The sequence below is a fragment of the Bombus pyrosoma genome, linkage group LG13 (assembly GCF_014825855.1).
Source record: "Bombus pyrosoma isolate SC7728 linkage group LG13, ASM1482585v1, whole genome shotgun sequence".
Classification (NCBI taxonomy): domain Eukaryota; kingdom Metazoa; phylum Arthropoda; class Insecta; order Hymenoptera; family Apidae; genus Bombus; species Bombus pyrosoma.
Genome location: NC_057782.1, coordinates 8,523,606 through 8,551,600, shown reverse-complemented (window position 1 = coordinate 8,551,600; position 27,995 = coordinate 8,523,606). Strand labels below are relative to the sequence as shown.

At 43.4% G+C, this 27,995-nt stretch overlaps 1 protein-coding gene and 1 long non-coding RNA gene across 2 annotated transcripts; both read right to left on the bottom strand.

The window, feature by feature from the left end:
- Positions 1-2: 2 nt before the first annotated feature.
- LOC122574274 (probable serine/threonine-protein kinase MARK-A) lies at positions 3-21,798 on the bottom strand. Its single transcript, XM_043741669.1, has 8 exons — positions 20,890-21,798; positions 19,782-20,237; positions 14,958-15,170; positions 14,657-14,795; positions 5,943-6,069; positions 4,017-4,065; positions 3,682-3,861; positions 3-3,430 (listed from the first exon to the last, which is right to left on the bottom strand). The coding sequence occupies exons 2-8, from the start codon at positions 20,078-20,080 to the stop codon at positions 862-864; spliced, it is 3,576 nt and encodes a 1,191-aa protein (XP_043597604.1). The 5' UTR covers positions 20,081-20,237; positions 20,890-21,798; the 3' UTR covers positions 3-861.
- Positions 16,250-19,775, bottom strand: LOC122574283. The gene is made up of 2 exons (XR_006318981.1): positions 17,403-19,775; positions 16,250-17,241 (listed from the first exon to the last, which is right to left on the bottom strand). It is a non-coding gene; the product is annotated as an uncharacterized LOC122574283 (long non-coding RNA).
- Positions 21,799-27,995: the final 6,197 nt, after the last annotated feature.

Sequence of the window (27,995 nt, the reverse complement as noted above, 5' to 3'; positions counted from 1 at the left end):
CATTTAACGGCAAGGAGTCTTTATTGCGATATCTTCGATACAAAATTGAACGAGTCGTTTAGAATCTAAATGAAATACACTATTAGACCGGCTTTAAGAAGACGCTAGCTACTACGATATAATTGAGTTACCATTTTCAGCGCACCAATTGAATCCTGATTGTTACTATCTAAAGCTTCGATGGGTAACAGAGAGAATTAGTAGAGGCAAAGATGTATCGTAAAAAGATAATCTCTCGTGAGTGAGCAATTTCCTTGAACGCGAACGAAGATTCGCGTTTCTCGCACGCCGTACATTGTCGCAACGTTCCTCGCAACGTGAGTTAAGCTACAAGACACTATCGATGTTTCTTTTCCTCTCGTTTTTATCGGCACCATATTTCCAGACGAAATTAGTTGCTTCGTTTTCTTGGTACCCACGTGTCCATCGATACTACGCACTTCGAAAAAAGTAGTTCTCGAAGGTCGCTCGATATGGAGATTAAGTCAAGGATAAGGCTATGACGATCAATCACGTTCGATCGCCTTCTTTGACCACACGACGCCCAGATGGGATGTTAATGACAGGTTTGTCGTTCGACTATTTGATGACACACGCTTGTAGATTATTTATCCGCCGGTTTGGTCCACTCGAACATGACCAACGTAGCTACGTTACTTGGTTAAGTCTTACGATATTGTTTCACCAAGGTTTGCCAAGGCTTGAAGATCGTTAAATCGATTGTCTCGTTTCTGTCAAACGAACTCGGTCAAAGAGTTCGCGAAAAGAAATGTTCAGCTGTTCGATCTTCCGGCTTGAGTCACCGTAATATCGAGCAAGGCCAAGTTCTATAATCAGTCTTCGTGGAAGGGAAGTGTATTTCTACGGGTTGATGTATTGGGGCATGGCAGGGCTGCTTTTCCTCCTAATCTTTCCATTTTGTTGCGATCCATTTAGCTGGTTAATAGGTTTCTTGTTCGCGTCATTGTTTTTGCTAAACTTCTCCATTGCTCTGCTGTAAGAACCCGTACAAACTCTACCCCAAAGCCTTTTGTCATCTGCGCATTGCTTGTTCCTTCCCTCGCTCGAAGTTCTCTGAATCTCGTGCCTTCTCTGGATTTTGCTGGGATCTTCTTTCTCCAAGGACACGTTAGATCCCGCTGTACCACGTTGAACGTCTTCCCAAGAAGTGTTCGCATCCGAGTGCACGCTAGAAGGAGTAGGGCAACTGCTCTCGCTGGACAAAGACGAAGATCTCGCGAAAGACGGTGGTACAACCAATTTCATCTTATGATCCTCCTCCTTGGGACTCAAATTCAAAGGTGGCTCGCTTCGAGCTCGAGTACTCGATCTATTTTCTCCCTCGTTTTTATCCTGATTGTCGTTCAAGATTACCTTCGCGATGGACGTCCTTTTTCTTAAATTTTCCAAGTTCTCCCTCGGATTATTCTGAAAGCTGTCTACCCGTTGCAAGATGTCTTTCAAATTCACGTTCGCGCACTCTGTATTATACAGCGGTTTCGTTCGATCCGATTTTTGCACCTTCGAATTCGTTTTACCGTTCACGGATACAGAAGTTGTTTTTCTAGTCGAGTCCTGAGAATCGTCTTTGATATGGCACGCGACTTCCGGGTAAATATAATTTGGTAGCCTTTCTTTCTGACGAGGATTAACAATCGTCCTCTGAGCTTTGTCGCTCAATGGTTCCATCGTGATCGACCTGGCTCCCTTCACGCATTGCTTGTATTTTTCGTCTATTGTTGTATCGACATTGTCTTGAACCGTAGCTTCTTCGAAGATATAGTCTTCGTTGAGACCAATCGACGATGGACTCGACCACTGTTCGGAAGACGATTCAACCTGCTCTTTATCCTTTCGATCGTCCACAGTTTTGCTATCCGGTTTCCTATCGTTTTTAGGATCAGAGGCAACGTCGTTATCCTCGTTTTCGTCCTCGTTACCCGAATCGACGAAGTTCTTCAATATTCCCTCGTCTTTCTCGCTCTTCTTCCTCAACTCCTCCCAATTCTTCCGCGGCTTGTAACTCGTTTTCCGTCTAACGATCTTGCTTTCGCTGATGTTGATATCCGGAATGAATAACCTCAGAGCTTTTGTGCCAGTAGGAAAAGTGACTTCGTTCACTCTTTTCTCGGTCATTATCGCTTCCAAACTCGACCTCGAGGCGACTTCCTGGTGCTTGTTAAACGCGGATACGAGCTGCGCCACGGTGTACTTTGGCTCCTCATTTTCGGACTCGGTCGATCGGTCCTCTTTGTCGTCCGACGTGCCGGAATTGTTGGAGTGACTCGAAACGTCGGAATGTTGTCGTTGACAGGGTCGTTTTCCGGCCACCAGGTTCGATTCGTTATCGCGATTCACCGGTGTTTCGTCCGAATCTTCGGTTAACGTATCCGATTCGATCGACTTCAACGAATCGAAATTCTCTTCAGACTCGAAAGCTTGTTCCCTCGATGCTTGCAGATCTTTGACGACTTCTTCTTGCAGCTCGGTTTTTCTCGATCGATCGTTAACTTGCCCCATGATCTCCAATTCTGTCGCGATCTTCTGCGAAGATTCTTTGCTCTCTCCATCCAAATGTTTTTTCGTCTCCGTTAAACTGGAAACATCATCGTAGGATCGGCGTTCTCCAGAGTCGCACGTGGTTTCAATCGACGTGTCCGATACGTTGGACGTATCGATTTCAGCACCTAATCGTTTGAAAATGGGCACCACATCCTCCGTTTTGGCTCGTTGGTAGCTCTTCCTCCTTCGTCTAAGACACTCGAGGCTTCTGTAGATGTCCAAAACCCCTTGAGACTTGGACAACGATCTCAGCCCGTACAGTTTCTCCCGCGACTTGTTCATCACAGGATTTATCGTCATTCGCGGTTGTAAAGAAGCTGAGGTTACGGAAGAGTTTTCATTGAGCAAACACGCCTGTGACTGGATTCGATTTAGGCTTCGTATTCTAGACAAAAGTCCTCGACTAAGACCGTGATTTAAGTTCGCCTGTGACCGACTTTGCGCTCGACTGAGCAAACCCTGGGTCTGTTCTTTGTTCAGCAAGCAACTCTGACTGGTGCAGCTAAGATTCGTTCTGGAAGAGTTGAGACTCGTTCGAGAATCGGCTGGACTTGGGAAGTCTTCGCTACCCTCGAGACTAGATCGGCTTCCTGTGAGACGATGACTCAGGCACATCTCGCTTTGACTTAGCAAACAGTCTTGCAAGCTCTGATCGGAATGATTCGAGTCCTGAACGTCGCTCGATAGATTCGCCTGACTGCTCGCCTGGCTCAAAAGCGCCGCTCTTCGCAGGTTCTCGCGACTGACAACCCGCTCCAGAAGCACTTCTCTCGACTTCGACAGGTATCTTCGGAGATGTGGCGACGCTTGCGTAGGCGCGCCGCGTAGCCAATCGTGACGCAGGCATTGTTTCGCGGTCATTCGTGCGCTAAAATATAAGACGGTGGTTTTATCTCAATATCTACGTATCTCTTTCTCGAGTAGGGACGCAATTAACAATAGGTACTGTTGATAATTGAATGATTGTTAATATTTCAATAAACAGGGAGACTTTAAATATTTGATCAAGGTTTGAAGCAAAAAATCGCGTACGTCTGTAGATCGATCAGAGCGACGTTTCTCGCCCTTGTATTGTCCCGTTAGCCATCTTTTCGATTGCTTTTATGTTTCGTAACTCACCTCGGGTCCAGCACCAAAAGCTTCGCGACGAAATCTTTCGCCTGCGCCGAGATGTCGCCGAACAATTCTTCGGGAAAATCTACTTCGCCCAGAGAGATGTTTTGAAACGTTTCTTGATCGGTTTCACCGCCGAATGGAGAAAATCCGGTTAAAAGAACGTAAGTCGTTACACCCACGGACCTTCAATCGAATAATGTTATTCGAATATGATCGAAGAATTACGTAATTGGGAAACTTTCTGGGAAAAAAGACCAAGATTACTATTTTTCATGGATTCATCTTTAGGCCATTTTTCTCAGAAAATTTCTCCACCGTGTTCTCTATCGTTTACGTACCACATATCGGCGGCTAACGTGATCGGCTCGTAGTGCAGAATTTCAGGAGCTGAAATTGAGAGAAATCGTGGAACGTTAAGCGAATGTTATTTGGTTGAATGGCCTCGTTCGGACTCGTGATATCATCTAGGAACGTCATATTTTTTATTCGCAAACGAAAACTAATCGAACCTCGTGGGTGTCGGCTGGAATAATTGGTCGAAGGAATAATTGAATTTTAATTTACGCTTTAAACGACAGTGACTACACGGTGTACAAATTTTGTCGTACTTCGCCGTTAAAAATATCGAATTACGAGATCGAAATTCGTTACACGAGTAGAAAGTCTAGATTCTTCTCTTCCTCGTAATTGCTGTCTTTCTTTATAGTTGGACGGTATTCCTATTATAACTTCTCCATTCATCGATCCTCGCTAGAGATCCCATTACAATTTTTACCTTCACGTTAAGTAGACCGACAAAGATAAAAATAAAATAATCTCTCTCTTCCATCGTGTATAGTTGGACGCTAGTCCGATACGCATGTTAGCGCTCTACTCCCTGTGCACAAATGTCAAATGCTTTTTACATATTTAACACGCGTGAACGTCTGCAGTTTAATTATTAGCGGGTAAGTTTCCGAGGCATGAAAAGTTAATAAAATTCGCGAGGAGATCGAGTACGACGAGTTTTCTTGCGAATAAATCGAATAAAGAGCACCGGGACACGATCACGATGACTGTGCTCGTTCATTTCGAGTGTTAAGCGCGATTAAGATATTCAACGATACGCGCTAGCTCTGTTATTCGACGAATCGATACGATCAACGAGGATAATGGCGCGCGTCAATTATATCGTTAACTATGCGGCCTACGACCGAGCTCTTTTCATTGAATAAGCTTTATATGCCGTTTTGCTGTTACGCGGCATATCATTCTGTTCGAGCGAAACGCGTCGCGAACAAAGAGAACGAGTCATCGTTCGTCCGAATCGAAATTAACGGCCGCACGAAGAATGCGTGAGCATTTTAATAGTTGGCAACGATCCATGCGACGAAACTCGATTTAACAGAATTTCGATGACCGTTCCCCTTTGCTTTCGCCTGGAAATCCCAATGTCGATGGGCAACGCGGTGACGAGTTTTTAGACATTGAGAATAAAAGTGAGCAGAAGAACGTGCCTGGTATTTCCTGATCGCGAGATTTTAACATTGATTCGAGAGGCAAGAATCATCAACGATGACAAGTTGGACAACGCGATCGCGCAAGGAAACTTAACGTGTCAGTTAATATCGATTATGTCCGCGATCTCGCTCGGACCAAAGATCGTCGATTAACGAGGCAAGATTATTAATTGCTAGCAATTAACTGGCAACTCGAGCAAAGTGCCGACACACCTGTTTACCTGTTTGATCGCAGTAAACTCGCGTTACAAAATAATGCGCGCGATACATCATCCGTGTAGCGATAACGCAGATATTTACAGGATGTTTCAAAGATTTGACGCGGGGTTTGATGTAAAACTCTTTAAAACAAGCAACAAATAAAGATGATTAAATTGTTATCGATTTTTACTGAAAGATACATCTGTTGTTGTCGCGACTATAAACGATTATCGAGGAGGCGGAAAAATGTCAAACGAGTACTCATGCTCGTGACCAATATAAGAGATCTGATGGATCTGTAGAAATAATAAGCCTGTTTTATATTTTTTTCTCCCTCTATTACATGCTTTTAGAAGTACTTGAATTTTTTGAAACACCCTATATATTTTCCAAGGGAACGAAAATTCGGAGCAACTGACGAAACCAGCTGGCTCGTTCCTTCGGATGGAAATCACATCTCGTTTGTCGGTTGGGTTTCGTTCGAGCTGTTCTTATTGGCATGCCATGAGATCGCGCGCGATAAAACTACAAAATGAAGTCGTCTGGTGAAAAACGGTTGCTTACCCACGTAATCCGGTGTGCCGAGGATTTCTCGGACCTCCGTCCCCTCTAATATCACTCTCGAGATCTCGAAGTCGCAGAGCTTCACCTCGCATTCCGGGAAGCTGCCCATCATTACCAAATTTTGCGGCTGAAACATAAAGCATCGACCGGTGAGTCGTTTCTTATTAGTCCGTTCGTTTTTTCGGTATCAATTAGCCGCCGTTAATTGACTCGTTAATTCAGCCCGAGCGAGTCGTCGCTTTTTCCTCGCTTTAATTGAATTTCGTGCGTAAGTAATGCGTAAACAACGCATATGTGACCGAGCGATATATTTTTAACTCTGGCAATGAACGAAAAATGAGTTCGTTAATATTCAGATGAATTCGATTATAAAAACGGGTTCGAGCATTGTTCGAGTAATCTTCGTCGGGAAAATTCACATGTCTTACGTCATTTCGATGGGTTAATTTCCATATTAATTGAAATTAATAATTAAATATTCGCTTCTAGAAGTTTCTCGAGTCTATTCTGTTCTGCAGGGTTTTTTTTTATAACTAAACCTAGTCAGGATATTCCATAGGTAAAAATGGGAAAGAAACGGATTTGTTAAGTGGTTAAATAGAAAGTTAATTAAATAGGAAGAGAACGATGCTTGCTTCTCCGATATAAAATCAAAATTCTGACCTGGTGGGATAATAAATTCCATCTCTGAAATGGAATGTAGATAAAAATCTAAATAGAAAATTCATTCCTCGATTACAATTTATATATATTCAAAGTTTAGCTATCGATCTTGTATAAAAACATGCATTTGCATCAACATCAATCTAGCGATTACATCGATTGTAAATCTATCTTATCCTATGGCATAGTAATTACAATAGACGATAAACAATTCACGATGAAACTTCTTGTAATATTTTGTATCTTCGCTCGTAGATTATGCTTGGCAGTTCGCCCTGAATAAATTTTCATTCTCATTCATAGTCGACGAATATATTAACGAAGTTTGCCTGGAAAAACAGCCTGTATAAAAATCTTCCGATAAACATTCTGCCCATACCGCGCCAGTAGATCGATTCCACTTTACGGTGATTCACAATTATCTTATTCCGTGAATCTCGTACTCGATGCGATGGAAAAAAAATCAGTTATGCCCGTTCACGTTCTTCAACGTCGTGCGCTTCGCGAATCCTCGATGATCTACGCGATCGATAAAAGATCTTGGGAGACTTCGGTCCATGCAAACGAGGCTACCTTAAACAACATCACCAACTAACGCGAGTTAATCGCGTCGCGTCGGATGTCGTCGTTCCTTTTACGCGTCGCGTCGCTTGCTCAGCGGGATATCTTGTATTTCTCTACCGTCACAATGTCGAAGCTGTTCGAGGATCGTCGAGCACGTCGTTAAACGACGCTTTCGGTATTGCTATCGCGTCAAAAGAATTTTGTACAACCTTTTTTAGATCGTTCGTAACAAGCGCGATCATTCCACGTAAATTACGAGTGTTTTAGATTTACTGTATCGTTCACCAGATACGATGCTTCAACATCGATAGAATCTCATTTGTACAACACGAAGTGGAAATTAATCAACGAAAATTTCTCGTTACAGGATAGTAAGGAAACATCTACAACGTGAAAAATTACTCAGATTAGCGTCAATTGCAGGAAATCTTTTATGCTTATCTTCCCTCATATCTTATTGTCAATGACAATAAAAAATAACGTACATGTATACGACACGGATGGTTATTGTTTCAGTTAGGCGCTTCATCGTGAATGCATTCCTCTCGAGCGCAGCAGAGTTCACGCCTGCCGTCGACGTAAAGTTAGAAAAACCGGGATGGAAACTGAGACGAGAGAATGGGAGAAAAGGGCCGCGCGCGAGTACGAACAGCGTGGTTCGTGATTCGCGCTTCATCGAGGAGTACATCGCGATCATTTACATAAACACGGTAGATGCTGTTACGATAAATTCGTGCGCGCACAGCGAACAGAATGGAATATTAAGTTTCTCGTTGAACAAGCTCGCTGCGATCGAGGCTGCGATCTCTGCTGCGTAACTGTCGACTGTAACGCGAACGCGATTTTTCTCAAACGAGAGGACGCTTACGCGCTTTATTTGCACGACGAGAGTCGCATAAGAATGCAACCTATATTCGATCGAGCGCCGTCTCGCGAAGCCTAGATTTCCCAACGGCCGGTTCTTCGCGTTTCCTTATACACGTCACCCGTTGCGATTTCCCAGCCTAACAAGTACACACGTTAGAATCGCGATCGTTACGCTAGACCCACGCCTGTTGCCCGATCCCGCGCTCTCGAATCGCCGCTTAACGATCTCCGATCTACGAAATACACGCCGGTTACGTAAGCGGCTCTCTCGCGCGGGGACACCGCTTATTCCTCTCGTAGAATCTTCCTGGCTTTAACGTCCAGGTCCTTGGAAGATGTGACGGCGTGGGCGAATCTGAATATTCAAAGTATCTCTCGATAGTCCCGGCACGCGGCTAATAAATAATGACAAAAGACGTAAAAATAATTCCTCGGTCCGCTAGATGCGCAATTCAGCGAATGACGTTAAAGAGGGACATACGGTGGCTCGCGAAACTGTTACTTAACACAGGGAAATTTTTACGGATATGTTACGTGCGTCGCGCGAAAGTATTTAAAATTTCATTATCGCTAATATATTTTTCTCTATACGCTGCGTATTACATACATCTCTATTCTAGATTGTTGGATCGAGATTAGCAGGAAAACGACTGATCGATCAGAATTTTAAATTTATGCAAACACAGGTGAAAATTGACAGAAATTGCTTGTAAGAGTTATTGAAAAATAATGAACGAATAATTACGCGTTTCAGGGTGTGCTTAGAATATCAGCATATGTTGTCGATATTTCAAGGTTTTCAACTAAAAGGATCGATATACATTGTCAATGAAATATCATCGATATTTATTGACGAGCTGCATTTTCGTTGAGAGCCTTGAAATATCGACAATGTTATTGATTGTCTAACAGCGCCACAAGATTTCAGACGGCATTGTAACTCTTAACGATTATTCCAGTTTGCTTAAATTTACATAAATGTGCTTATCTTATCCTCTATATTGAAATACGCCAATAAAAAAAAAAGTCGACTTCTACAGGCTCTCCTTAATGATCGATGATATTGTTTAAGCTTCATGACTTATAAGAAATGAGATCAATCATGACAAATTTAATCGTATTCTCGAATACACATGTTTCTGGTTCACCTCTCTCTCTCTCTCTCTCTTTCTCTCTTATTTCGGACAAGCAGTCTCGAAGGAATCGAATCGAACGCGTTTCGAACGGACGTAGCTGAATCCTACGCGATCGAATCTCTCACAAGATCGACTCTCGCTACGCTGACCAAACAACTTTTGGCGTGGGCCGGACCCTCGTGTAACATATCGAAAATCTCTCCTCTCCTCGATGTGTTTGCCTCGATAAGAAGGTATTTACACGACGGTGAACTGTTAATTTTGTTCCACGTTGCAGGATTTTAATCGAGTTAGTATAGAAACGGAGCGGCCTTATTAAACATCCAGGGTTTCCCTTTTATGCGTGGTCGAAACGAGTCGCCGAGGCGTTTGATTAAGTTTCCTCTCCTCCTCTGTTCTGGCAAATGTCGCGAGACACCCAGAGGTGCTCCAGTTACGGTGAACAGGTTAGCTGCCTCGTATCTACGAACAGAGATAGTGATTCATCGAGCTCCGACTATCTTGTTAACCAGAATGCGATTGTTCCTTCACGCTGGCAACGTGGGAGCTTCGTTACTCGTCGCGGTATCTCTCGAGGATCGATCATCCCATTTGCCTTTTCTAATCGAGACGTAACAGCGAAGTCTCAGAGTCTTTCGATCAATTCAAGTAACTTGAATTATTCTTTCGAATTTTTACTCCGGTTTTCAGTTAATCGAGTCGCTTTGACTTGAACAGGAGAGCAAGCCACGAAACGCTGTATTAATCGCCTTGAAATATGTTCTAATCTTTCACGAAGGAAAATTCATCTTCTACAAACGCATAATAAAATAAATGTTCCAGAAAATTCAGAATTATGGTACGTGGTTCACGAATGAGTAGATCATGGATCTTTATGCGTGTTATCTGTTATCCGGTGTGACTTTAGTAATACATAAACGCGCACATTCGCGATATTGAAATTGTAAAGAGAAACATTTAGAAATTAATCTACAGGCGACAGCTCTGTCTCTCTAAACAAACAAGAGGTGGAGGAGCTGCGCGTCGCTTTACAGCTGTCCGCTAACGTAACGCGCGATTCCTTCCTTTCTCTTTCACGGGAATTTCGCCAGTTATCAACAGTTGCTCCAGTTATGGCGGTCAGACATAGGTATCGAGCGTCCAGCGAGATAGGAACCGGGTGTGATTCACCGACGAAGTCTGGGCGTGGTCGCTCTACCGCGAAGAGCGTGGGGTCTCGCCGCGCTCTGTTTTTCCTCCTGGGAATTGTATCGATGCGATAGCTGCGTTTTTAACTCGCGAGAACCTTGCTTGAAAATTGAATTTTCGATAGATCCGTCGATCGACTCTGAAGCCTTCCCCGTGGCAATGTTTTCTATCGGTGAAAGTAAGGAGGATGAGATCGAACGAAGAAGTTCGAACGCTTTCTACAAGACGCGACGCCGCAGCGTATATCCGCTGTATTCCTCTGTTTATTTTTCCATCTACTCGTGGTATCTATCTGTCTCGATCTTTCTGGTACTAATCAATTTTTTAGCATGGAAGAAACGGCGTCGGAAGAAATATTGAGCGAATCCCTGGAACAATCCTTTCCACAACTACAACGTTAAAGAATAGAATTCGGTAAAGTAAATTTTGCCGAAAAGAATTGCAAGCAGAACGTTGCGTTTACGTAACACTGTCTTTTATTTAATTAAGGATTTAAACTTGTATGTAGAAAGCTTATAATGAAAATTGAGAATTGTGTAACAGAAAATAATGGAAATTATGACTTTCCCCAGTCAGACAGCCGGTTTCAAAGACCATAGCGAGGCGAGGCGAGACAGCGTATCGCCTGGGGTGCAGTTTGCACCGGGAGACAATGTAATTGCATCGATTCGGCAGTGGATACAAAGAGGCGCAGCTGGCTTGCACGTACGATCGCCAACACGGCAATGCATCGCACGTCCCTCGCCTGTCCTCTCCCTTTGATACGCGCCCCACTACATATATCCAAATACGGCGGTCGAACATTTATGGAGCGTTGGAATAATGCGAGTATCGTACACGACGCACGCAACGATCCTCTCGGTTCGTAGCAGCCCGCGAATCGTGAACCGTGGATCAGCGATCGGGGATAGCGCGCGATCTCCAACGCGCCCGAGAATTTGCACTGGCCAAGGTTGTTCATTGCCACGTTTCTTTCACGGCGGATTAAACTCAGGAGTGTGAAGATTGTAACCAGTTGCCAAAATAGACTGGCAAGAAATAGACTCGCGAAAAAGACTCGCTGTTGCTTGGACTTAACGCGTTCGCTGTAACCGACGTCCTTTTCAATTAATTCCACAGAGCTGTTAATATAGTCGTACATAGTCTCGGTTTTTGTGTGCCACGAACGATGAATGGACAGTGTGTTAACAATTTAATCTTACTTTCATGTGCGTGCGAATTTTTTCGCCTAATCTCATCATTAGTTTTAACGAACTGGAACGATTTCATCTTTTAAGGAAAACGTTGGCATAAAGTCGAAGCGAGATACCATGCATTTCAATAATATACACGAGTTGTAGGACATTTACTGCAAATGTATACTTAGTAAAAAATTAATATGCAGAATGAATATTGGTCTTAAACATGCAACGAACGCCGAAGATGGTCTCGTTAAATATCGTGGCCTACTAATACAGCGAATAATCGACTGTTCAAGATCTTGAACATCTTGTAATTTCCACGTACACTTTGGGATTTAGTGGTTCAAACTCTAGCAACATAACGATTACAGTTTTGTTTCATTAGAGAGCCAATGCAAGGTATTTTGTATGTATAGTATATTCATAGAGAGTTTCTATGAATGCTCAAATACTTTCGTGAGCGACTTTATGTACCTGCAGCGTAACACAAAGCGCATATCAATACAGGTCGTGAATTCGGCTCGGATAGCTGAATAAATGTAAATAAGTTTGGAGATCCTTGATAAAGGATTCTCGACGAGATTTACGCCGTCGATAAAAGTCGGCACGCGCTCGCATCCACTCGCGGAGCACGTAAAACGCGCGGGCAGGCGCCTTGGTCGAGGATGTTGTTCCGTGGTAAAGGCTCGTCGACCTTTCGCGAATTTCTCGCGAGGATAACAAGAAAGAGTCCTTTTTTGTCCGTGGCGAAGAAGAAGAGACTCGGATGACCCCGTGAAATCGAGTCGTGCTTTACCGTAACTCTGAAATTCCTCTTCTTCCGCCCAAACACTCGTTGCAGTCGCTTTTATTCTTATAAATAGACCGCGGTCGCTGATGCGACTACAGAAACGGAACTTCGATAGAAATTTGTCCAATCCATCAAACGTTACAGTAGCAACCCCATATATCGTAATTACCCGCAACATAGAAACTAGCGATAGATTATTTTGTAAAAATGAAGAGAACCAATTTCGCCCAAAAATAGCTGGCACAATACGTAAAGTCGTGCTCGTCGTGGAAAAGTTAATGCATGACTGTGATTTTCGAGTCAATTCAAGAAACGCATACATCAGGTCTATACACAAAGCACAAAAGGCAAGCGCAGCAAATGAATTACAAATATTGCTCTTGTACGTTTAAAGCAATAATATGCTCTGGCGCGTCACATACCCGTATATAGAATCTTTTAAAGATATTCTGCAATCGTGTTAAACGACCACCACATTATACGAGATCCCACTGCAATTTGAAAGTGTCCAGACACTTGTGCACATTAATGTATCCAAACACTCGAGTCTGCCACTTATACGAAATTCCGCCTTAACAGAGAGACTGTTTAATGTTAAACGTCCCATCCCTTGTCGACGTCGAATATGATTTTGTACGCTGCTAAAGTATTATCAAGCGAGTGTCGATATCTCCGTGATGCATCAAGTACAGTATCGATTTAGCGTCAATCGAAGAAAGACCGATATCAGTAATAATCGGTACCAAGTACCAAAAATTTCGTTACTTCGCACCGATACTTCCTATCGAGTGCTTCGGTATCGAACCGATCGGACGTCATTAACAGTGATCGGTATCTCATCGCTAGTTACGGGCCGTAAGGAAGCCGTAAAAACTCGAGAGCAGTTTGTACCGAAAGGCGAACCGACGAGTTTTCGCGAATGCCACATGCAACTCTTAATTACGTCGGCGCGATATTTTACGAGGATTGTAGGTTCGCGTAAAAATCGTGGAAGCGGAGTTCGCCAAACTGGCCGTTATTGCCCGTTAAGAGAGACGATCGCCTCGGTGCGGTTCGAGCGACAAGCTGAAAATACACGACACAGACTTTATTCGACGACACGCGGCGCGTTCTCGCGCAAAATCTTTTTTCCTCTGAGGAGCTCGCCGCCTAAAAGGCGTTTACGTTTCCGCGATTGCTGAAATAAAAGGCGCCCGAGTATCGAAAGGACGCGATAAATTGGCCGGCAACGAGCTGGAACACAGGACCGCATTGGGCTTTCGTTTCCAAGCCGTGTCCGAGTTCCAGTGACTTTTTTCGTCGCGTCTCGACGCTCGATGAGGGCCCGAGTCCGGCCGAGTCGCGCGCTCCGTGTATCTCCCCTTTGTCCGGATACCACGTAAAAGGCAATTCCAATTTGTTTACCGGCCGTTTATCGCGGAATCGGCTTGCTTCTATCGGAACGCGGCCGGCCGCAATTAAGAAGCTGCCTTTCTACTAGCTTCGCGAATAGAAACGCGTCGTCGATGGTTAAATGGGTTTTCCGTTAATTAAAAGCGTTCTGTTGCTGATCTTAAAGGCTCGTTCAAGTTAACTAGTGTAGGTCGGGACTGATTTATTTATTCGACTCTTAGTTACTTGTCTGTAGAAATATTCTTTCAAACTATCCTTCGTAAGCTTCAGATCAGCTGAGTTAATCGCTGAATCAAAGCAACGTAAGTTCGAATATCTTGAAATCTGTCAACCAGTACAAAATTTCAATGAAGTCGTGTCATCTGATTTCGTGTAGAATTTGAAACGTTTTGTTAATGTAAATCTGCTGTAAGTATCAAACGATGTTGAGATTCTTTTAATTGTTCTCCGATATGAAAGGAATTTGCCAGGTAATACAAAACAGTTCTCTTTAATCGAAGTTCCGTATCAGCTTCAAACTTTATCATAACTTAATAATCCAGCTTCTACCGTACTGACAAAGTTTGTTTGTTAGACGTCGAGCAACCTTGTATAGAATTAATTTTTAATACCGCGTTCGTTACTATTATATAAATAAATCGTGATTCATCCACTGTACCGACATTCTAAACTTGTCTCTAGTTCTCGGAATGCTTTTATTCCGGGCAGTGTTTCCACTTTGCAAGATCGCCGAGCGGCGATCGAATTCTGTGAATTCTCCCGCGATGCTACGCTCACGCCGGACTTTGAGAAAACTCGAGTACGGTTTCGGCTTTGAGAAGAGGAAATCGTCGGAACTATTGGGTGACGCGACGCCGAGCGAAGTCGGTTCCGGGATCCGGATATACGAGAAGCGTGACAAGTTCGCTTCGACCTTTTATGGGTCGAACTTACCTTGATGTCCAAATGGGCGATATTTCTCTGGTGGAGGTAGGCGAGTCCTTCTACTAGCTGCCTCACAAAGTGTACCACGTCACCTTCGAGGGGCACCAAATCGCCGTCGATGAGCGTCTGTAGATCGCCACCAGGGGCGCTGGAAAGTTCAAAGTTCGATGAATTTCGCCTGTTATAAATAGCTAACTATTTATGTCTCTATAGTTGTTGGGAATCTACCGAATCTTAAAACGATACAGGAGGTTCCATTCATCGCGTTCTTCTACTGTAACCATTATACGTTCCCTAGAAAGATACTCACTATTCCATTACGAGGATAATTTCTTTGGGCGTCTCGTAGACATCGTGAAGTCGAATGACGCGATGCGATTGCGAGCAGAGCGACAGCAAAGCGATCTCGTGTCTCAGCTCGGCGCTGCAGTCCGCGTTGAATCGGTTTCTCGATGAATACTTTGCAGCGTACAGGATACCGGTCGCCCGAGATCTGCATCGATAAACTTTCGCCCATTGTCCGCTGTGAAACAACATCGAGTCGGTTATCGACCATTTTATTGCAAAATTAAACTAATGTTACAATGTTATTGGCAAGGTGATAGGAGTTATGCTCATTCCACGAGTAATTACGCGATTAATTTCAAGTAACTGCTGTATGTAATTTTATTCTATTTATTTTCTTGTGTTTGCATTCGATATCAAAGGATTATTACTCGTAAATAAACGAACCAAATGAATTAAATTAATCATAAGAAGAAGGAATAGCTCGGCGAATCTCTATTATCAGGATTACTCGATTAACTGCTTTCTCTCCGGATCCGTTCTGCTAAATATGGTTCCACTGCAACCAGTGAGAGAGAACAAGAGACGAATCTTATCGCTAAAGCACACGAGACTCGTAAGAGAAAAGACGAAAGCAACTTCGAAATTTCGTTGGCCGTCAGTGAGATTTTTACGATCGTCTCGAACAATTCCGAGCGTCTCTGTTCGACAAGGTCGACGCCGCGGCGCCTTGCAAGGCTGCGCCCGCGACGCGTGTAAATCGACGCTGCGAACCGACCGCTTTTACGCGTCTCTGCCTCTGGTATCTTAACACGGCGAACTTTATTGCGCAAACGTCCCACGGCGCGTTACAGGCGACCGTCTTCGTGGTTCGAAACTCACGCGCTGTGACCGCGTTCTCGAAAGTTCGAGACGCGAGCTGCGCGCGGAACGCTCGCAACGCATCCCCGTTTGTATCATTTTGTATTTTTTAACCCTCTGTCCTCGGAATATTTTTCATTTCCTTATTTATTTTTCCGTACAATGCGATGGCGAGATTTCGAGGAAACATATATTTTTTAAAAATTCCTGATTTCTGTTAATTTAGTGCTAAAAAATCACCAGTAATCTCTTTGTGTCTTATTATAGGGAACATCCGAGTTGTTTGCTAGTTTAACGATGGTCCCCTCAGAGGACAATCGAGAGCAAAGGGTTAATCTTCCTGTTTATTCGTAGCTCTTCGTTCGCCTCTATCGCGAGCAACAACCAACAAATATTCTACACTGCCATGCGTAAATATTGGGTTTTATTGGTAGACACATATATTCTCTACCACTATTGCAGAACTTTAACAAAAGCTTACTTTATTCAATATCTCGCATTATGAAGTACATATGGTGCGAGTGATTTAACAAATTTAGAATAAAATGATAAAAAAATAAAAAGAGTGAAAAGCATTCGATTTAAGTTAACATCACGGAGTATTCAAATATTTATGGTCGGTGGTGTACGAGATGCTATCAAAAAGATACCGGACTGGTTTCATAAAAGTTTTATTAACGAACTAACGGCCCAATTTCGGCTTCGGTTCCTTTCGAAGCAGTCTGTTTCTGCGCTAATACCGGAATGCGGAATGACCATCGTGTTGCTGCCCGTTAAAAATTTTCGTGTTGCGTAAGCCGTGTGCGCAGGAGCGTTGCCGTCACGCAGGAGCCAGTTTTTGTTTTTCCGCAATTGCGGTCTTACGAAACACGAAAATGTTTAACGGATAACGACACGACGGTCATTTCATATCCTCCGTATTCTCCAGATTTAGCCCGTCGGGACTTCCTTCTTTCCCTTAAAATAAAATCGCAGCTCCAGCGAAAACGTTTCCACAGTGTGCGATAAAATACGAAAGAAGTCGCAACAGGTACTTGACGCGACTGTGAAAAATGATTTCCAAAGATCATTCGAGGCGTGACAAAACTGTTGGGATCGACGTATCAATACAGCGGTGAATTACTTCGAATAGAACCAGAGTCAAAACTGTATCGGTTCGTTAATAAAACTTTTGCGAAACCAGTCCGATTTCTTTTCGATATCACCTCGTATTATATTGGAGCAGATGCTCTTAAACTTAGCGTATCTTGACTTAGCTTTCCGGTAGATCCCCGGCTAATGTTTTCTCCGAGAGTATGCATCCCGGAAGTGTTGGCAGCCCGTAAATTTCCTGGGAGAAAGTAGACGCCCTTGTGCGGCAATCGGCGAATACCCCTTCCCCTTTTGCACCGCAATTTCACCGACGTCCTTTAGCCGGAACAGATAAGCGCGACAGTCGTAACGAGCATCTGATAGTGGGTGCAATTAACTTTAATCGTTTCCAATTTGAACGCACTGGCCTACACCGGACTGACGAGCCTCGATTTTCCAGGCCCCTCACCCTCGGTACCGTGGCAATTTTTGCGCCCCGTTTGCCGTGGATTCAAGGCCCGTTTCTAAAAGTAATTACCAGGTGTGCTCGGCTGCTCTCGGGCCGTCGTTTGCTCGCGATACCGAATCGAAATCACGCGCACTGAATCACCGAGATCGGACGGATACGGGGAGATCGACGCTATATACGGCCGATTCTGTGCGTTTGTTCCGACAACCGGGACGATCAAAAGCGTCGGCGATGATTAAAAATCGGGCCTTCGCTGATCATAGGAAAATATTCGACTATTAAATGTTCCAATAGTCTTAAGGCGATTTGACGATCGAAAGATCGAAGAGTTGATAGTCTTAGGAAAATCTTACGATCGAAGATGGAAACTTTGCGAAAAATAGCGGGAGAATTTGACGATCGAAGAATCAAGGATCGGAATCGTCGGTAATCTTAGGAAAATTCGACGACCAAAGATAAGCAGAGATTGAAAATGAACGATTTGATGATCCGAGAAAAATTCGACGATGGATCGGAGCATCTCTGATGATCCAGTATCAAAGCATTGGTGATGTTAGGGAACTCGATACGACGAGACGTCATCGTAGAATGGTCGTAGTAGAATCGTGTCCTGCAAGTTTTAAGGTGTATTATAATTATCGCTAAGTCGACAGTCGAGATGCCGAGTCCTCGAGTTCGCTGAATTATTAAGTCATCCTGAAAGTTTCCGCCGTTTTTGCTGTATCTGATTTTAACGTATAAATATTTCAAGTATGTACTATACAAATATGGTTGGACAGATTGTATCTCACACATCCTTTGTTTAAAATAGTGACTAGCTGATTTTTTCTATTCAGTATACTTTAAAGACCATATTTAGTCACGCGAAAGAGTAACAAGCGTGTCTTAAAATAATTCCAATTGATGTTTAATCTTTCCGTTCAATCGATAGCCTAATTACACTGCAATATATTAAAATCGCTCGGTGAATACTAAATAGATTAAGTATACATATAATATTAGAAAAAATTGTATTTCTATCATCGAAAATTCTATTCTAAATAAATACCTTTTCTTTTCCTTACAGCCCAAGATACATTCAGTTGCGAAAAGATTATGTTGGCGAAATTAATGCTGTGGAAAAACGTGTAATCAAATTACGATATGGAAAATATTTTTCAAAAAAAAATCCACTTCTGCAGAAGTAAAATCATTTTAAATCGAACGGTTCGAAACTGCCGGAAACTTTCGAGATGACCTAACGTAATATAGTCGTCGTTTCGCGTGGCGTTCAGCGCGTTCCTTCTTTTTGCGCGAAACATTCGTTTGCCTTTCGCGTCTCGGCCCCGTTTTTGGTTAGCGACAGCGCTCGCTAACGAGCCGGTCGAGACTCAAAAAAAGAGCCACCCTTTGAAACTTGCTAATTCGAGGCGAGTAAGTTTTGCAGATACAAAGTATTAACGGAGTCGGTATCGCGAAACGATTTTGCAGCAGCCATCGGTCGAGTCCGCTTCGTTAAAGATGCAAAGTCACGGTCGGCAATTGCAACCGTTACCAATGGATTATCGACGCACACTGACAGTAGGTTACACCGCTTGTTTAAGTTTGTATTAACATACTCGATAAATATGAGACGAAGTAAAGTTCAGCGGAATTAACGATCGGTGTGCGTCGATCGCGGTGGAAAGTTACGAGCCGAGCGGTTCCAACGACCAACGCGATTTCATTTTTACAACGACCGCATCTGGATTGAGTTTCATTGAAGTGAAGCTATTATCGCTGAGAGCCTCGAGTACCACTATCGAACGAGTGCATGTGCAACACGAACAACGACGATTCATTGGTGAACGTATAGAAAATTCCTCGATCGACCGTCAATGGATTTATAACGTGACGCTTTCAATTGAACTATTAAACGTTGTATGTTACGGAATAGCGTTCTGTCACTTCTACTGTCAATTTGATATTAGTTTCTGATGAACGTGTTTGCGCACTGATTTCCAAGTCATGCGTTAGATACACCAGTCATACGTATTAGGATTCGCCGATGTACATATAGCACAGAGATTGAACGACGACGATCGAACAGCGGATTTACGACTATTGTTTCTGCATTTATTTAAAAGCCTCCGATATTTAAAGGTATAAAAAGTCCACAAAATACACCAATAAAATGCCCTGCATATAATAATTTGAGATGGAAACATTTATCCAGTTCTATTGGTAAAAATATCAATTTGCCCAAACGATAACGATATGGATAACAATTATTAAATTTTACTTTCTAATCGTTCTTTTACAAATCTATTATTCCATTCTCACAGCATATGCTTTCGAACGTAAAGTATTAAATAGAATAAAATTTGTTAAAACTCTGCGATAAATGCAACGTAAATTGTCCTAATATCCATGACTGGTACTATACACACGTGAATATAATTAAAATCGCGCGAATGTGGAACGTCTTACTTCGCGAACGGCTTCGGGTCGATCTCGTAATGCTCCGTGATAGGCCCCGTCTTGACGACTCTGGCAAGCTGCGCCTCTTGCACGAGAACCAACCCCTCCTTCACGTGTTTCTCGCTCCACTGCACCCTGCACCTTCCTCTGCATCTCTCCTCGTTGCCAGTCCTATCGCCTCCGCGTTTCGCTTTCGCGTTCGCACACTTTGCCGACGATGCTTGCAAGCTTCGACGCTGCGGTCGTGGCGATGTCTTCCTCGCGGACGACATTGTCGGTGACTGATGATGATTCGGCTGATAAATCATGTTATCCACGCAAGATTCTTCTCCCTTCGTTGCCTCGAGAACTTGTTCAACGAACGCGATCGAGCATAACGATAGAGCCCGCTCGAGGAGGGCAGTTCGTTTCAACGATGCGGTTTGGTCGATCACGACGCGCGACCAAGTCCCAGGGCATCGAGCGCTGGAACACAAATCGGATTCGTTAGAAACGACGTTCCACGTTGAACGAAATTCACCGAAAAATCGTTTCTTGTTTTTTGAACATTTAACTACCGACGTATTCGTTGCGTGTGTTAAGGCTATGGTTTCAATGGATAAGCGTTCTGATAAACCGTCGCATGTCGTCCCGAAGAGTCTGAAGATCGAAACGCGTATTCATAAAGATCTACTGTTGCTCGCGAAAGTAATGCTCGTAGAAACACGTTAAGAATACCGTTGAATATATTATGTGTGTTATATGAAGTATTTTGAAATTTCATTAACACCGTGATGAGACATCACCGTCGCGATTACGTTGGTAAAGTTTGAAACGATTTTGAGAATGGACATGGAAACAAGGAAGTATCTAGTGCAGAGACGAGAAAAATATTTAAACAACCGATTATCCGTTATACTAGGCGCTGTGTCATTGAGAATGGAGACTCGTTCTATCAACGAATTTCGGCTGTTTCTCCTTAATTAATTTTCTTTAGTATCTTTACTCGTTATTCGATCGAAATTCGTAATAGAATCAAACTTTTCCAACAACCCAGTGCATATTCGATCGCTGTGACATGTTCGTCGGAACACGCGTCCACTGTAACCGTAGTAGCCCAACGCAATTCGACGAGTACCTGTGCTCGATTTCCCGTACACCAATACACGATCCGCGTTCCAAGTAAACGATCCAAGTTTAGCGAAGTTACTTTCGATTTCACTTTGAACGAGCAACGATTGGGAACTCGCGAAACGCGGTCGCAACTCTCCAAGTGGAGGGACGAGCCACGAGCAACGAGTCAAAAGTTCACCGAGCTGGCAGGAGCATCGAAGTTCGATTCGATGGGCTCGACGAAAGATGTCTGCGACGATGTTCGCATCTCGAGGCGAGCGACAGGGATCGTCGTCCGTTCGAGAGATCGCGAGCTTGACGGTCGAGCGCCGCGTCTGAAACTGGCCACGAGTTGGCGAGAGACCACAAGCTTCGACTTCGTTTCAGCTCGCTTCTCTTTTCTTTCTTGCTACGAAGTCGCTGGACCATAGACTACCGTTTCTCTCGTTCCCTCTTTCTTTCGAACCGTCCTCCTTGGTCGATCGTCTCCAGCCTCCCGCCTCTTCGACCTCTTCAGCTTCTCTCTCTCTCTCTCTCTCTCTCTTCCCCTCTTTTTCTCTCTCTCTTTTTCCTCTGCAAGTCTTCGAACTCTCCACTCTCGTGTCCCACTCCTTCTTGCTTGCTGGAGTGGACACGAGCGTCGTCGTTGCTGTTGCTGCTCCTTTTAGTGCTGTTTACGCCGCAACGCCGCTGGTGTATACCAGCGTCTCTGACGTAGGTGGTATCCAGCAGAGGCACGCGATCGTAGATGTCCACCAGCCGGTGCATTATGCATGTGCATAAGTTGCGCTCTCAGGGAAGGAGAAAAACTCGCGGCGATCCGAGTCGCTTCCTTCCTAGGTCCTGTTCCCGCGTATCCAGGCTACTGTCGTGTAGCTACGCTGCGATTCTACTTGCTCTCTGGATCCTCTGCTTGTCTTTTCGTGCTTTTTGCTCTCTCTTTCCCAACGATCTACCCATCTAGTTGCGACTAACGCCGAGTTTCTGTGAAGTAAAGCCGGAAAGGATGTAAGACCACCAAATGAAAACAATTCGATGTTTATTTGGAATTTTGCCGCCTTGAAGAACATAGATTCTAAATTTTCTAACTTATAGCGTAATTCTTGCTATGTAAAACGAATTCTGTCGAAATTGATCATAACGAAATTTGAATTGAAGTCTTTTCACATTTCTACTGTACCGTAGTGAACTTGTTCATCTTGATTCGATACGTTTCCGTGTATACTTTTTCTAGACGATTCCTCGACTTGTTTCCTTCTTAACCAAACACCTGTACGCAGCGGACGACTACGAAGAACATAATGTTGATAGATCGAGTGAATCGTTTGGCGAATGACGACTGTCAGAGAAACATTCGTCTGTTTAGATGGAGAGCTCGGAGTCACGATAGTGAAACGAGATACGAGCACGATTGTAAAAGCGTTAATATGTTAATGAACGCGTGGGGGTCTTACCTTCGAGATTTCCATGCCCGATTACATCGCTTCTTGGAAACGAGTCGAGGTGTCGATCTCGATTCCAGCGGAGTACGCCAAGTTGCGCGTGCTTCGTCATATCTCCTACGGCGTTCAGCATTGTCTCCACTTTTTGAACCGTAAATTTCACTAAGATCTTTTTAATCGTTCGAAACGGGACTTCCTCGTCGGAACTTCTTTAACCTATATGGCGGATAAAGATTCCGCGTTCGCTGTTATGGATCGACTGCAATAACGACAAGGATGCTCGATCCCACACCGAAAGGATACGCAAAGGTCATTCCTGATCGAGTCTTCTCTAAGGAGAAATCGATTAACGAGCCGTTCAAAAAGGTCTGAGGAATCTATATAGAGATTTTACTCGTTTGTTACGAGACAATTAAACGTTTACGAGGTGTTTCTCGTAACTGGATCGAGCTGTAACATTGAAACGACGAAAGGTGGACGAAGCTTTTATTGGACAAACGTAGCGTCCTGTATCGATGTGGTGTACGTACAAAGAAGGTATAAGGATTTGCAAAAATACTTGGCATCTTTGGAACGTTTCTGCTTTCGAGGAGACGGTTGGATAGAATTTTCACTTTATATTCCAGAAACGCGATAGTTTGGAAAATCTTAATACGTAGAACCATACACGACGGTGTTTCTTTGTCGTATCGTTCTTTTACGTGTCGTTCTCTCATATCCGATATTAGTTAGAAAAATTCTCTTATTCACCATTTTTGGAACACGAAGCAAAAGATCAATCCGGTCAGAAACTCGTGTACGCCGTTCTAAGCTCGTCTACTGAAATATTCGTCCGTCCTTCGCCGTTTTAAGGTTTCGTCTTGGCCGAGCTGCGACGAACCTCTCTCTTCTCGCTTTGTTCTCTGATTCAACGAGTTCTGTCCGTAGTCGGTCGATTTTTCATCGTGTTTCGCCCCGACCGATTACGCGGTGCGACACGCGCGAATCACGAATACGTGGAACGTCGTATACCCGGCAGTATTTGTTATCTAGCTGAGAAAACCTACATGCGTACGAATATCACATGATCGCGAGAGTGGTGACAAGCAATTAGTACCGACAATTAGCAGCGACGTGTTCGATCGCGATCGCGCCAAGGATAATTGCTCGCTTATCCACCACTCGTCTACTTTCAATGACGAATTCGCAAGCACTTTTTTGCAGCTTCCTATGACGTTCACCTTCGAGGCGTGAAACAAAATGTTCTCTTACGCGTCTCCCCTTTCACTGTACGTTAATTCGCCGGATGTTCGTCGGAGATTCTGCGACAAAAAAAAAAAAAAAGAAAAAAAGGAAAATAGAAAACTATGAATACGTAATGTGTCCAAGCGAATGTTCCAGAGAACGCGTAAAATGGCAGACAAGACCTTTTGTCAGAGTCAGAGATGGCTTGATCGTCGTCAAGTAGCGTAGAGCTTCCATACGAACGGAGGCCAGATCGTCAAACGAGAAACACATTGCAAAGTTCACACGACGTGTCTGTGTTTCTGACAATTCGACGAAATCGTAGCCGTTGTCGATCAGATTAAGCGGAGAAACAGGTACGCGATAAACTGGAAATTAGACATAGAAAGTTAGAACACGATATTCAGATACTCGACGTGCCGCGTAGACACCTACCTGGCAAACTCCGATAAATTTTATTTTAATCGCCGTCATTCTACGCTGCATAGGGCGTATAACGCGAATTAACCAACGGATTTACAATAAAATAATTGGACGATAAAGGCAACGAAAAGCAGTGAAATTTTGCTAGATATCATCGGGTGTTCTATCACTTATGGCCGGCATCGTACGTATTTCCTTGGCGATGGCCAGTTCTCGATCAGTGATCTCTCGGAAAACCGCCATTTACGGAAAACCGCCATTAAAGTGGTAAGCGGGAGCGTGAAGCCGAGGCCGTGCATCTCTTCTCTCTGGACGAACGAAATCAATTACCCGACGACGATTGAACCTCGTCTGAACCGTCAGGCGAACGTCGCCGTAGTGCTTAATGATCTCTGTTTATAGGTTTACCCGGCAGGTGCAATAAATTCTAGCGGCGCGTCATTATTGGTACTCCGATGGCTCGTTATTCGCGGCAGCGTCCTCGATTCGATACGTTGCGTTGACGCGTTTCGCGGCAATCAGATCGGAACGTCTCACTTTTATCGCGGAAAAACGAAAACCAGACTCTTCCAGTTCGCCTTCGAGACAACGTCTCGCTTAATTTACGCCGCTCGCTCGAGGAATGTTTAATGAAGAAAAGGACCGTTTAATTTCTGGAAAAAGCGCGTCGACCAATAAGCGTAACATCGATAGGATCGCTCCACGCTTCTGTAATAAATAACGTCGTTTTTGGGATGTTAGCGAACGTATAATTCGCCGCGCGTCGTTTTGAAGTACACCTCGCAGCGAGATTAAAGGCTCGTTAATTATTCGCCGACATATTATCGAATTTTGAACTATCGTGGATAAAACGTAGAACAATCCGCCTGAGTTCCCTTGAAAGAGAAAAAGCTCCGCTTCGGACGCTCTCAGCTTTTTCATAAGTACGAAATGAAAATTAAAAAATTTCAGTGTCACCAAGAAAAATACATTTTTTAGATATCATATATATTTGCATACACTCGGGCACTGTCACAATTCGTCGTACGATACGTTACGAAGAAATGACGAAGTTGCAGCAGTTGGAAGATGCACGATTTTTCGACCAAAAGTTAACGATCCTTTAATTTTCCTGTCAAGTGTATTTGCATAGTCGTGTTGCTTGTTTTCATGGGTTTGGCGTTAACGGCACTAGTACATCGTCGTGTTTTATCTCTGCTGTTAAAAGGATAACTTATTGCCCAGCCATTCGACACAGTCGATCCAAGATTCGATTACGATAATAGCTTATTCGTTATCCAAATTTTTCGTTACGATAAATCGTCGAGAGGATAAAACGGACATCAAACTCGTATAAAAAATGGACGGGATCTTCTGGTAGCCAATTAGTCCGATGTTATTTATTACGACGCTGCGTTATCTGCAACTCGCCAACGCAACGTAGTTAAGCGTATTGCTGCGGCAATTAAACCGACGTTTCCTAGTGTTTAACGAGTCAAATACCTCTGTAAATTCAGGATCGCACGCGACGATGGAAATTTATTAATTTACAAATTTATACATTTTGCACGGAACCCGATAAAATTAAAAGTAAGCATATACAACGCTATCGTCCATAAGTCACGAAACACTTAGTGCACTTAGGATAAGTATAACCGAATGTTGCAATTAAGATTAACATAATAAACGGAGTTGATATTTATTAACTGCGTGTATTATGTCATACTTGGAAGATCTCGTTATTTCGTTCAAGCTAAATTTCGCTATATTTCACCGATTTTATTAAAAGTTACGTCGTGATTCGATCGCTGTCACGTTTGAACTCTGCGCGAACCTTTCTCCGAGAATATCAGAAATTTTCTTTCTCTAATTAACGCGCTGGAACAATCGGTTGAGATGACGGATCGCGAAGACAGATTCAAACTCGTTAGATTCGCAAACGAGACAACCAGGCATTATTTACACAACGAAGGAGACATGCGCCAGTATTCACGGAGAATGCAAATTACCGACTACCATAAAGGACTGTATGATGCTTGCGCTGGTTGCTCCGTAATGCACGACGTGCACAGCATGCACGTGCAACTTCTCTACGATTTACGATCCAAGAATTAGACACAATAGGAACGACCGGCTCGTGTCTAATAACCGAGTTACAGCCATACTTGGCGTCCGATTAATGTCCACTGCCTCGATACATTGCCAGAATTTGCAACTTCTCCGTTCAAAAGGATTCGCGACATTTATCTCGTCCTGTCGTTAAATATTTTACCTTCCCGAAAGCCTGCACAACTTCTCGTTAAATCTCTTGCTTTCGATTCTTGCACGAATCCTATCCCATCTTCTACGTCAAACGTCAAACGTCTCACGTCCCACGACCAATATCCAATTTAGTAAATTACCATTGGGTAAAAATTACCATTACAATTGGGTAAATTACCATAATACTTGTAAATTTCCATATTAGATCTCACGATCTCTATCCCACGCTATTCACATACTCTATATCGAAAATTCAATATCTAACATCCACTGTCCTATATCCATTTCCTCGTCCCACATTTCATATTTCCTATGTGTATCTTATCTTGCAACTAGTATTCTTAGCTCGTATCTTTTTTCTCATTCCCCACATTTTATCTCTTCGTACCGTACGTCATATTTCATATTCCCTTTCTCGTACTCCATATTCCATATTCAGTATCTTTAAGAAATATCTTCACACTTTCGCGGCGCATTATATTTATCCCACATTTAATACCAAACCCATACTTCTTTTTTATTCCCCACATTTCATCTCTCCGTTCCATTCGCCATATTTCATATTCCCTTTCTCGTATTCCATATTCCATATCCAGTATCTTTAAGAAATATCTTCACACTTTCGCGGCGCATTATATTTATCCCACATTTAATTCCAAACCCATACTTCTTTTTTATTCCCCACATTTTATCTCTCCGTTCCATTCGCCATATTTCATATTCCCTTTCTCGTATTCCACATTCCATATTTAGTATCTCTAAGAAATATCTTTACACTTTTGCAGCGCATTATATTTATCCCACATGTAATTCCAAACCTGCACTTCTTTCTTATTCACCACATTTTATCTCTCCATTCCGTACGTCATATTTCATATTACCTTTTTCGTATTCCACATTCCATATTTAGTATGTCTAAGAAATATCTGTACACTTTCGCAGCACACTACATTCGTCCCACATTTAACATTTCATATTCTTTATCCCCTGCCCATATCCCATATCCATTGTATCGTATATTCCGAATCCTATAGATCCAAGCGAATTATTCGAGAAAATCATTTCTCGAAACTGAATTCGTTTCCCTTTTCCTCTGGCTTGCTATACGCTCGATATTTCTGATGGACATTAACGCGTGGTTTCGAGTCGTTTCCGTTAATGGAAGCTGCCTCAGGGCACACGATCGCTCGGCGTCTCCTGGCGCCTAGGAATTGCTAAATCAACGCCCGGGAAACGTTCGCGCAGCACCTGCCGAGGTCGAATAAGGCGACGCAGTCGTGCCTGCCGACTATGATTCGTTAATTAGCGTGTAGGTTAGCCCGCGAGTCCACATCGAGAGTTTCAGTTATAGGGGAAAAAAAAACTCTGACTGCAGCGTCGCGCGCCAACATTAAATGGTCGCCGACAAAGCGGCGTGTTAGCACCGTAATTACAGGCCATTGCGATTCCATTTTTGTCCGCGCTGCTTTTGCGAATTTATACGCTTTTATTGTTCGCCTGGGTTACCCTTCACCGACCAAAATTCCTCGTTTCTACGTTTGCGTGTCTCGCAACCCGCCCTCCTCCGTCTCTTTCATCGACAACATTAAACGACGTTGGATTTTGCGGCTCGTTTCGCGATGAAATTTCCCATGAGAAGAGATCAGTGGACGAAGCTAAATGTCTCGTTCGGTTGCTTTCTTTATTGCTTTTAATTCTAACGGCAGTTGGCTTTAAACCTCCTGTTTTGATTCGCAATTTGTTTAGTCTGTACTGTGTAAACGCGAGTCTCTCCTATCTGAGTTATGATAAAACAAATGTC